The following is a 12,649-nucleotide window of genomic DNA, read 5'->3' as shown; positions in this document are numbered from 1 at the left end:
TCGGAGCCAGAGCAGACTGTCCCTGAGCAGTCAGTGGAGAAGCAGAACAGGCACTGAGGGGTTCATTTTTCTCCAGTTGGGATACACGTGGCGAGTGGCGCTGGCCTCTCCACTGATCCGGCCCTTGCGAGGGAGGCAGGGCCAGCTGAGGCCGCAGCTATAGCCCGAGATTGAAATGCCTCAAGAACAAAGGGTGCTGTCTCCAGGCATTTAGAGGACAAGAGGGTCATTAGGAGCAGTCAGCATGGCTTTACCAAAGGGAAGTCATGTTTCACCAACCTGATAGCCTTTTATGAAGATGTAACCAGGTGGACAGATGATGGTAGTGCAGTGGATGTGGTTTATCTGGATTTCAGTAAAGCATTTGACACCGTCTCCCACGGCATCCTGGCAGCAAAACTGAGACAGTGAGAAGTGGATGATCAGGTAGTGAGGTGGATTGTTAACTGGCTGACGGGAAGAAGGCAGAGAGTGGTGATCAATGGTGCAGGGTCTAGTTGGAGGCCTGTATCTAGTGGAGTCCCTCAGGGGTCAGTGCTGGGACTGGTACTGTTCAATATATTCATTAATGACCTTAGTGAGGGAATCGAGAGCACTGTCAGCAAAACCATCTAAAAAAACAAAGATCAACTAGCGAGCTGTGTTTCAGAAAATGATGGGAACCAACACGCAAACTCAGCACACACTGATTGCAGTCAGTATCAAAAAAACTAATAGACAACGTAAGAAACTGTGAGATAAGAAAAACCTTGCAGTAAGGACACGTCTTTTTCAAAGCTAGTCGTAAAGAATATTGACAAAGATCCTTCTGCATTTGTACCAAAAACTTTGGTAGTCTAGACAGTTGTGTAGCGTATCTCAAAAGCCAATGAGCAGTAACAAAACAGGAAGCTACTTCTGAGAATTCAGTACACTAAATTCCAGATGTAGGTTTAAAATCAATGCAAAAGTCAGGACTTCATGGTATTTTTGCACCCATGACTATGTGTGTTTTGCTTGTGAACTCCTTTAAGCTAACTGAGAGTTAGAATAGGACCAATCTTCCTTGAGACATGACTATTGCTTACCAAGGGGAAGAGAGGGGAAGTCTAGTTTATTACTTAACAAAAAGTTTCCTTAATTCAGTAGGCCTATCTATAACATAGGTGTCCATGTGTGTCCCTCAACCCCCATTTTGCTGTGCTAGATGAAGTCAATACAGCTAGTACAATGGTAGAATAAGATTCATCTCCTAGAGAGCACGTGGTTTGATCATCTGCTTTCACCATAAAACTACTTATTTCCGAAGCCTGGATATTAAGAGATATTAACCTGTCTACACAGACAATGTTGTGATTCTGTTCTACACACCAGTGCCCTTCAATTATACACCCCCTTCATCAGGAAGCTCTCATGAAAGAGATATGCAGGTGTCTCTCATGTACAATGCTGTCACTCCAGCTCTGAACCTCTTGATCTACACTCTTAGGAGCCAGGAGGTGCCAGGGGCAGTGGCTATGGCGAGAGGAGGCCGGGTCCTGTGTGAAGGATCCCATATTCACAGAGGCTGTAGCTGTTGGGGAGAACCCACGCCAAAAAAGTTCATTAAAATTATGCCCAGAAGAGGCCGTGTCCTGTGGGTGGGACCCTGTATCTGCAGAAGCTGCAACTGTGGGGAAGAACCCACACCAGAGATATTCACACAGGACTGCGTCCTGTGTGGAGGATCCTGTATTGGCAGAAGCCGCAGCTGCTGGGAAGAACCCACACCAGAGAAGTTTGTTAAGGACTGTGTCCCGTGGGAAGGATCCTGTATTGGAGCAGGGGAAGAGTGTGAGGAGTCGTCTTCATCTGAGAAGAGAGAAGCAGCAGAGACCATCTGTGAGGGACTGACCACATCCCTCATTCCCTTATTCTCATCATCCTACTCCCTTTTCGGTTTTATTCTGTTCTGTTTCTTATAGAACAAGCTTTCCTACTCTCCCTTCTAAGTCGAGTACTGGAACCGTAATTGGCAGCAAGCCCTCCCTACCCTTGTCTCAATCCATAACATCCTTGGTTATCTTTTTTCCTCCCATTTCACTGAGGCTTCTGCCATCCTAACGAGAATGGGGGTGAATGGAGGGCAGCGAGTGAGAGACTGCCATGGTGCTTCATTGCTGACTGGGCAAAACCACAACAGAGGATCCATTTTTCCATTTTGGTGGAGGAGAATCTTCCTACTGAGCCTAGATTTCACTGTAAACTTAAAAATGGATGTGAACTTCATCTCTCCTAGCTTTATCAGTGTGGCTTATCTTGCCCAGATTTGTATACTGAAATGTATTTACATGTCTAGCTACTTTTCCAGATTCACATTACAGTCAATAATGAAATAATTGCTTTGCATTTGCACAGACTACTGCAGACGTGTTAAATGTCCTCACAGGGCAAGGGGTAATGGGATGAAGCTGGAACACCAAAAGTTCAATTTAAATGTAAGAAGAAACTATTTCACTGTGAGGGTGACGGAGCAGTGGCACAGGCTGCCCAGAGGGGTTGTGTAGTCTCCTTCCTTGGAGGTCTTCAAGACCCGCCTGGACATGTTCCTATGTGACCTGACCTAGGTGAACCTGCTTCTGCAGGGGGGTTGGACTAGATGATCTCTAAAGGTCCCTTCCAACCCCTACCCTTCTATGATTCTACCCAGACTCTACCAGTGCATCCATAACACAACAGGTATTTTGCAGGTCCTTTGTAATACTTCAGTCCCATGAAGTATGGACATTTCTAATAGCACAAAATACCTCTTTATATTGAGACACTAAGACCTAATTTTAATGTAGGTCACAGCGGCTTGTAGGTGTCTCATTTTTAGGTGCTGTGTTTTTTTACACAGACATTCACCATTGTCAGTCTTTGTGTTCTGTGCAGTTCTGTGTTGAGTTAGATGAAGAGCATATGACGTCTTTGGACATGGGATGTGTTAGCTTTGTTTTCAGAGGTCAGAATAAAGTGGTAGTCTGAATTATCTGCTTGAAGGCCTAGGTGCAGAGAATGGAGGACAATCACCCTGGCTAAAGGTTTGAGATTTTTGGAGATGATACCTTGACCCAGTTGGCCTTGTATTTGCAATCCACGGGTTTTAGAAAAATTTCATCCTTTCCAGACAGTCAATTCTGATCCAAGATGTAGCATTAAGCATCTGACTGTGAGACATTTAAAACACTCTCACTATAAGCACAAGAAAGTGATTTGGCTGCCTAAGAGAAGGCAGTCATAGGAATCATACAAGAAACTTCTGTGTCCTCCACCAAACGCTTTAGAAAGACGCAGGAAGTCATTTTTGCTCTGTTTCATCTGTGCCAATCCCATGGAACGTGCAAGGTATCAACTATAAGATGTAGTAAGCCTCCTTGATGTTGGCAATAGACCCTGAAGATATCCAGACTTATTTGTCTCCATGTTGGCAAACTCCCTTCATGATACAAATATCTGAATATAGGGGCTTGCTCTAAAAGACTCGTTCTAAAGGTGTGTGTATAAAAGCGTATCTTTGATGGCATCAAGTGTGTACGTTCAGACAACTACCTCAAGCACCTTGAGCTGAGTTCTACTCTCCTGCCTATTTTCCTTACCTCTGACTGTGTTAAATACTTTCTTAGAAGTCCTCAAGACTTCTAAAGATGAACACCCCATCTTCCAAAAAGGGCATTACAAACAAGATAGATCTTCTTTCTCTCAGCACAATCCTTTCTCACTGGACATTCAGGCAGGACTTCTGCACCCTCCCTGAGCACTCACATGGTCCCTTCAGCACTCTTGGCCATTAAGAACAGCTGGCCCTGTGACAGACAGAAGACTTGACAAACTTTTTTAACACACTTGGAAGTAACGATAGGTTGTGGCATTTTGTTTTGGAACAAGATGTGTAGGAAAAAGTGGGTTTCAACAATGTCTTGTAAAAAATCTGAGTCTTTATGACCAAACTGACTCTAATGGTATTCAAGCAACAGTTCAGGTGTCCAAGCAGTGCCATCTTGTGCCATTTAGAGTGACCGAGGGCATCACTGATAGCACAGACTTGATAAACATGACACAGACCCTACAACATCTCTGCAGGATTCCTTAAAGTCTTTGAACTAACAACACGCGCCTGTGTTTTGGTAGTTACTTCTGCCTTTCGGTAGAGATACCTGCAGTCTTGATGGCAAGAATTTCATAATGGGTGGCCAAAACTTATACTGCTCACAGATACAAGGTTGTGTTTTTAGATATAAACACTGGATATGCAAGCTCTGAGATAGTCTTCCTGTCTTCCTGTAGAGTCAGCAGATGCAAAAATTAGAGCTGATCGATGCGTGGACCAGCAGATCAGACCATAAAGGGAGCCCAGGGAACCAGTTCAGAGGCTGAACTTCTAGAGATAAAGCTAGGTCTTGTGAATCCTGATTTCAGTACCTTTCCTTTTAGATGGCAAAAGAATGAAGTGGATTAAATATCTCGTCCCACTGGCATCATGGAGCACCTGATAGTAACGTTCCCTCTGTCCTTTCTCACTCTTTATGCTTGTGCCTTTCCTCTCTGACTGGCACATCCTGCCCTTTCTGGAACATGGTTTTACAGAGATGCCACCAACTTGGCTGATGGGCCCAGCTGTACCCCTGGCCCCTTCCCACAAGTGGTCACCTTGCAACTCTTCCTACTAAAACCTGGACATGTATACTCAATACTGTTAGAAAGAACAGTGATCTAAGAGATCATAGTTATCTTTCTAAGTTTATGACTTAAACCTACAATCTTTCTACAGCCTTGGAAACAAATGAGCACCTCCAAAGAGTGACTCGATCATCCTGACTCAGTCACGTATCTGGGAATCAGCCAGATCACATGGCAGGGGTGTTTGTGACTTTCTGCTGTCTTCCAAGGAGTTCCACGTTCCTGGCAATGTAATGCTTTCTTTCTCAGGCGGCTAAACTTAACAGAAAAGGTGGCCACCACTGGTGTCTGCGGTGCCCAGGTTCCTTCTGATCCCCAAATAATTGGTGAGGGGACAGTGGCACTATCAATACATCTAGAATGAGGAGCTCCCTATCTCTGTCTACAAGGAAGCCAAAGCATCTGCCACAGGTTGCATTACAAACTTTTAGCTGGTAAATTTGTGGGAAGTTTGACCCATGATGTCCTGTCATATAGAGTAAAATCACATTACTTTAGACACGTCACTTTACTTTAGATGTGTAAGCAACGCCTAAAAGTCTAATTCACACCATCGATATTCAAATGAGATGGATGTTCTCTTCTTAGCAAAGCTAAGCTTCAAAGGTAGTACTAACTACTGTCATGAAAACAGTCAAACCACAACAGTGGTACAGATGTCTCCATCATCTTTCTCCCAAGGGAAGCACCACCAGCACTCACACAAGTGGCTCCTAAGGAAGGGGTACACGATATCTGGAGTTGTAGTGCAGCCTGGTTCTCACCCACACTGCCACAAGATCCCTCTGGCATGGGCAGACAGAGCACAAACATCCCATGACACAAGAATAGCACTGGGAGACCCAGAACATCTTTATAAGGTAGTCAGTCATTCTCCTGTGCCTTAGGAGAAACATATGCGCTTTCAGAGCAGAAGGCAGCACAGGAGGAGCAATAAGAGAGGGGTCTAAAGGACAGCTAAATTGCAGAATCCCGGGAGAATTAATTATGTAAACATCACACTAAATCTTGGCAAAGGCAAAAACTAAAATGTAATATAAAATTTAAAAAATTCTTTTCCATGCATGATTGTAAAGATACACTATTCCATTTAATTCTTGAATTCAATCTCTATGTCTTGATAACTCCTTTAAAACTCCAACTCCTAAACCATTTCAGCAATATTTTTCATGAAAAAACATTGTCTTATCTCAGTTTCAATCATCGTTGGTATGCCTCAGGAACAAGACACTTTTCTTCTTTTCTACATATGGATGATTACATGTCACTTTTGGTTCAGTGGCCTGGATTTTTTCCCCATGCCTCAGAGGCATACCTTCTTAATTTTTGTTCTCTGTATACATATTTATATAGTTACACTCCTTTGCAGATCATCCAGCTGCACCAGCATGGGCAAGGGTGTTCAAAACTGCCTTCACCTAAACTATGACGTTAGCTTGTGGTCATATCAGATCATTTTCTGAAACCAGACAGTCTTCACACCAGTTTTCTTCTATTCTGCATGTTGGGTGACCCGCTGGATTTATAAGGTAGGGAAATTTTAGGTGTGGAGAGGATTGCCTATGCGGTTTGTTCAGTTTGTTCAATGTCTGGCCACTTGAGAAATTTTGGGACATTTGGAAAAAGCTGTGACTGGCATAAAAAACCACGTCAGTAACTGCCGAGCCTTTCGGTCCAGCACATGGGCAATTTTTTCCACGGAAAAACACAGAAAGTGAGAAATGAACCTTCTCATCAGTTCCTCATTTCCTTTCTTCCCAAGCCTGCACACTCTCCTTTGTCAGGTTTACCTCCACGGCAGCCATTTACAGCTCACATCACACTGGGAGATGTAACATGGGTTCTGTAGGCTGTCTTCTCTTTTCATTGTCTCTATATGGAAGCCAAGAGGATGATCTTCCCAAATGTTTGCTTTGCCTTTAATAAATCCCCATACCTAAGGGAGCCAAGAAGTCTCTTGTGATACTATATGCTCTTGCGTATGAACAATAAAAAAAATCTCCTTTTATTAATGGAAATTTTAAGTATTTTATCAACTGGGTAGAACTTTCCCAATAACATTCTTGATTAAAATTTATAATATGTTAATACTGCACTGAAATTTACTAATAAATTTTGCTTTCTCCATTCTCCACACATATGATTTCCAAGAATATTCCATTTTCTAAAGGCAACTAGATACCCAATGAACGTACTGCAAGCTGGGTATCTGCTATACCAGCACCCCATGGTGAAAGACAGAGTAGGCCAAATCAATGGTACAAACAGATTACCAGCATGGATTCCCTGGCAGATATCAAACCCTGAAGTACTTCCTGCACTATCTACGCTGGAAAGACAGTTCAGCATGTTCTGGGCTAGACCCCAGATCTCTTGAGTGTTTTTGACACTTCAGTTTCAAACACATGTCAAATATCACAAAAAGGATAAAAATGGGGCAAAAATTTTAAAAGCAGAAGTATCATATTTTTTCTGATAATTTGGTCTTCCATTATTTTGTCAGACAAGAAACTGAAATTATTCCAATAATTAAGTTGTTCATATGCACCATGCATCATTTTAGCAATAGATGTGTTTTTTGCACCTGTTATTGACGATATAGGATTGAGAAAAGATGGTGCCCATCATGAACATCCAGGGTTGCACTGGGGCCAGTGCACTTGTCCGTCTGACTTTCTATTATTGATGTTACTTTCCTAAATTAAAGGGGAAAAGACCACCTATTTGTTGTTCCTGCTGAGGATCAATGGATACTTCTTTCCCAGTGTGAGCAGCTATGATATTCCCAAAGGTTGTTTTTATCCATTATAAATAACTTTGCAAATAATGAACTGAGTCCTCGTAAGTAATTGACACCCAAACTCAGGCATCTAATTCTAGAAGTCTCCAATTCAGTTGCCTCTTGAGCTAGAACCTTAATTAAACTGTCTGAACATAGGCATCTGGGACTATTTCAGATACCCCAAAAGCATCAGAACCCCAACTGTCACCCCAGAACAATCTTCCACAGGTCTTATGCCATACCATTTTTATGAGGAGGTCTGTGGTAACCTAGAGTGTATGAAATGGCATTTGACTCCTTTATTTGGCACCTGAATCCCACTGAAGGATGACCAGCTGAATAATTCTCCAGGCCATATTGACTAAATCTCCATAGACTATAAATGGGATCTTACACATCAGAGTGGTATACAGGCCTACATGGTAAAAACTGCAATGTTAAGTGTTGGATTCTGGGGCTCAGTGCAGGGTTCAGCTACATGAACTTAGATCTTATTCTGTTTGAGACTTCTGTAGACTGATGTCAGACATGATGCAACACCTACAATAGACCTGCAACCTTCTTGAGTAAAATGCAGGCAAGAAAAAAACCAAATTAGCCTAAGATGACATTGGCATATTGTCTGAACAAACTTCCAGTGCAGATAATATGCTTGAGTTTCATGGAAGAGAAAAGGTTGTGTGTGAAGCAAAGTTAACTTGAGTTTATTCAGCATCACATTTGGCCATGTGAAGTCTTAACCTTCAGGTTCAGGTGAACAAAAGTCAGATTTTGTGGTTATGTATTCTTATTTGACTTCATCTTTACAATGATTTCCACCCATGTCCAACAAGTGAGAAGCTCTTGTACATTTCTCTGAAATTCCTTTTCTGTACAGTCTAAAAGCATTCATTTTTATTGCCTGTCTCTGGGACCTACTTACTGCTAATGCTTGATATGGCTGGCTGCCTTGCATTTCAAGTAATGTCATAGCTCAAAAGTAAAATGAAATTTTAATAAATCCATCACAAAGATGCTAGTTGTACTGGCAAGGTGCTCCTTGGTCTGAATGCAGTTGAAGAGCCTGGTTAGAACAATATCCCAAAGCAGTTCAGAATTGAGGTTACATGATTACAGTAGGATTGTTTCAGAAAAATCATAATTCATAAAATCTTAATTTTGTTCTCTCCCACATTAATTCACAATAGCACCATATATAAGCTTTCCATGTACCCAAATGTCAAAACTCACTTGAGACATGGTGCCTACCTTTTCTGTCCCAGCAGCAGATAATGAGTTTTACATTGAACACAATGTGCACAGAACATCACTGAGGATAGGGACAGACCCTGGCTGAGTCCCTCAGCACTCATGAGCCTTCCATTACTTTTCACTCCATGGCAGAACTCATTAAGATGAATGCAAGTGAAGCTACAATGAATCATGCCTTAGCCTTGGAACCAGAGTACCACCTGGTTGTAAGGAGCTGAGGGTAATGACTCTTCGAGCTACATGGCAGCTAGGACTCAAGTGTTTTACTTACTGAGCAAGCACTACAATCATTCTCAGGTTTACAAAAGGAAGACAGAAATCTTCTAGATACTTAGAAGCTGGAATAATCTGTGAATTATTGTGTGAATTAATGTGAATTAATGTGTGAATGTGTGAATTAATTGTGTGTGAATTAATTATAAGGTGGCATTCTGGCACATGTCTTCTAGTGTGCCTTATCCTCCAAACTAAAACTTCTAGATGACTCTCACACACAGAGATTGTGACAATGATGTAGCTGAGATTGTCTGGTTGAACACAAGTGTTTTATTTCTACTGTGGAACTGACAGAGCGGCTACTTGGTGGGAAACTAAGGGTATCCCTTGTGAAATTCAACAGACAGGTTTTGTTTTTTTGAGACAGATTTATTCAGTCTCATGTTAGTAATCAAAACTCAGTCTCTGAAGTTCAGCTAGGACCAACTGTCCACCTGCACAGGCCTAAGTCACTGCGATAGGAATTTCAGATTGTTTTGACCACATTCCCATCTAGTGGTCTTTGCATAATATGACTTCCTCTTCTGTTTTTCTTGGACTTTCATGTGGTCTTTCAATTTCCCTATGTTTTTAAGGGTTTGTTTGTTTGTTCTTTTTGAGGTTCACCAAGCTGATGTAAGGTTGGGCCTTGCCAAGGGATATTTATTCATCAAGCTGTTTCTGTCTGGTCTTGAAGACTAAGCAGTCTGAACACTGACTAATTACAACCTACCTGACCTACTTAAATGAGAGCTAGGAGGATGAGGACTTGGAACAATCATCTCACTTAATTGTGATACCACAGCTAGGAACAATCATCCCACAGAAGAAGATCAAGTGGCATCTGCAGAGGATGACTGAAATAGATGGCACTCAGGTAGCTGCCTGACACTGAATACAGGCACAAGTCAGTTGACTTGGTAGTAATGATGATCATCATAGTAATCTTTCACTCGGTTATCACCTACCTATTAACATAATTCGATCGAGGCCCAAAAGTAATCAAAGTGTGAGCAAAGGAAAATGCAATTCCACTCAGAGCACACATTGAAAAGACTGGTTATTTATGTGCATATGAGGTTGATGACAACATCCTCTCCAAACCTTTTGTTTGCTTGATTATCACCTGGAGTGTTTCACTAGTCTCAGCTCTGAAAAGGTTTTTAAGGAATGAGGTGAAGGGAGGAACAGATAGGACAGAAAAGAAGAGCTGGCATAGTCAGTTGGTTAAAAAAAAAAGAGAAAAGAAATGATTGAAGGGGGAGAGTCTTTGCCAAACAAGGACCTCTATTTTTTTTTTTTTTATGAGAAAATAAATCTCCTAAGGAAAATAAAGATACATGGAGTAAAAGATTTTTAAATTGGATTTCAATGTTCCTGTGGTTTCAGGTAATAAACAGTGTTGGTCTGAAAGGTTTGTTGATTGAAACAGAAACACACTTCCAACATTTTCAGTTGTCAGATGTTGGCAAATTGACTAAGAATTGGGGGGTTTAAAGGAAGTGTGTAAATCTTACTAAGTTATGTAATCATGCTGAGTTCTGAGCTAATATCTAAGCTCCTGTTATTGTCAATGGAAAGACACTGATAATTTCCTTAGATTTTATTATTTTGCTCATACAAAGTTAATATATAAAACACACTGGATGGATTATATCCCAAAGCACTTGCTTCTCCCTGTAGACTGTAAGAGCAGCCTTAGATGCAGATGTTCCAAGTTAAGTGACTGACATTAATCCCATTGAAGATGATCAAATAGTTATGGCAAAACTGATGTGCTAGATCTGTGAAGACAACTGGCAGGGTGACCATATCCTGAGGATGGTATAGATAGATATTCATACTTACTTTCATTGGTAGAAGTTGGATTCTTTCAGATTCTTTCAAGTAGGAAGAATATCTGCATCGAAGGGCATGTAACATAGACACAGTGAATACATAATATGCATCGATATATGTTAGCAATGGAAATATGCCTCTCTGTTAGCACAAAATCAGTCACACCAAATATTTCTTTTTTTGCACAAGAGAAAGGAATATAGCAAAACTTTTGGTGGCATCTAATGAAAGAAGTTGATTTTTATTTTGCTTGCACAGGTTGGAAAAGTGCCAGAAAGCACCCTTGTGCCAGAGAAGAAGCAAGGGCATTACTTCAGATTGAAGTACTCTTCTGAGTACGTGGAGTAAAAAGTAATATGACTCTCAGAATGTGAGAAATCAAGTGACAATGTTGATAATGCAAAGACTTTTATGCTCCTTGTGTGTCTGTCTGTTTTGTGAAGATGCTTTCGTTATTTGAGTCTTAACTGTCAAGGTCTTTATCGGTGCTAACATTTCCTGTTTTATCACTAGAACAAAAGTTATGACAAAGCAGGAGTGGAAAAACAAAACAGTTGTTACAGAGTTCATCCTCCTGGGATTTGAAAACTGTCCTGAACTGGATTCTTTTCTCTTCCTACTATTACTGTCAATCTACATTGCGACCAAAACCGGAAACCTCTTCATCATTGTGCTGATGGTGGCTAATCTGCACCTTCACATCCCAATGTATTTTTTCTGGGTAATTTGGCCTGCTTGAAAATCTGCTACAGCTCAAATATCTTGCCAAGGATGCTACTTAGCTATATGGGAGGAGACAGAAGTATTTCAGTCGATGGCATTTTACACAATACTATTTCTTTGGTTGTTTGGCAGCTGCACAGTGTTATCTTCTTGCAGTGATGTCTTATGACAGGCACCTAGTGGTGTGCAAACCCCTGCACTACCCATGCCGTATGAATGGCAAGCTCTTTCTCCAGCTATGTGCTGCATCCTGGATAAGTGGCTTTCTCTCTAATTCTATACTGACATTCCTGATCTCCAATTCAGATTTCTGTGGGCCTAATGAAATTGAACGTTTTTTCTGTGACTTGTTCCCAATGATAAAATTCTCCTGTAGTGACACTCATCTGGCAAGACTTGTCACTCCAGTTGTGGCAGGTGTGTGCTCACTGCCTCCCTTTCTGTTGACCTTCTCATTCTATCTCTATGTTATTATCATGGTCAGGAGAATTCCATCTGTCACTGGAAGGAAAAAGGCCTTTTCCACTTGCTCCTCACATCTTACTGTGGTGATTCTTTTTAATGGTCAATATTAACTGTCTATGTACATCCTCATCATGATAACCAAGCATCTCTAAAGAAGGTGTTCTCTGTTTTTTTATACCATTCTCACTCCTTTGTTCAATCCCTTCATCTACAGTCTGAGAAACAAAGAAGTAAAGGAAGTTCTGCAAAAACAGTTGGGTAAATTGCTGGCTTCCAGAGGGCTGCCTTCCATTACCAAGAAAAAAAAGGAAGGTGATAATCCTTAATGAGCTGCAGATTCAGACACAATTGCATGGCATTTGAACATAGTTAATTTAAATGAAGTTTGGAAATAAATAGCTGTATATCTTAAAAATAAATAAGCAGAGAAACAAAGTAGGTAAATAATCTTCCTATCATTTGAAGAAAGAAAATGAATATGTAGTGAACATTGTACAATAGGAAAATTGAATCCATGAATGTCATTGTAAATGTATGTACATGTATACATATATATATAATGTATGTATGTATGTGTATATGTGAATGGCATTGTATATGTAGATCAAGGTGGTATCTTCTTGTCTGCCTGCTTGCTTTCTTTTTCCTCAATACAGC

The 12,649-nt window shown here is 41.0% G+C and overlaps 1 protein-coding gene across 1 annotated transcript in view; it reads left to right on the top strand.

The window, feature by feature from the left end:
• LOC133625824 (olfactory receptor 1P1-like) overlaps positions 1–12,318 on the top strand; it is a 33,001-nt gene extending 20,683 nt beyond the window's left edge. Inside the window, 1 exon segment of the mRNA XM_062000408.1 lies at positions 11,904–12,318. Within this exon segment, the coding sequence (XP_061856392.1) occupies positions 11,904–12,318 (415 nt within the window).
• Positions 12,319–12,649: the final 331 nt, after the last annotated feature.

The sequence above is a fragment of the Colius striatus genome, chromosome 7 (genome assembly GCF_028858725.1).
Source record: "Colius striatus isolate bColStr4 chromosome 7, bColStr4.1.hap1, whole genome shotgun sequence".
In the NCBI taxonomy this organism is placed as follows: Eukaryota; Metazoa; Chordata; class Aves; order Coliiformes; family Coliidae; genus Colius; species Colius striatus.
The sequence above is the reverse complement of the archived record's forward strand: the minus strand, read 5'-3'. Positions and strand labels throughout refer to the sequence as shown.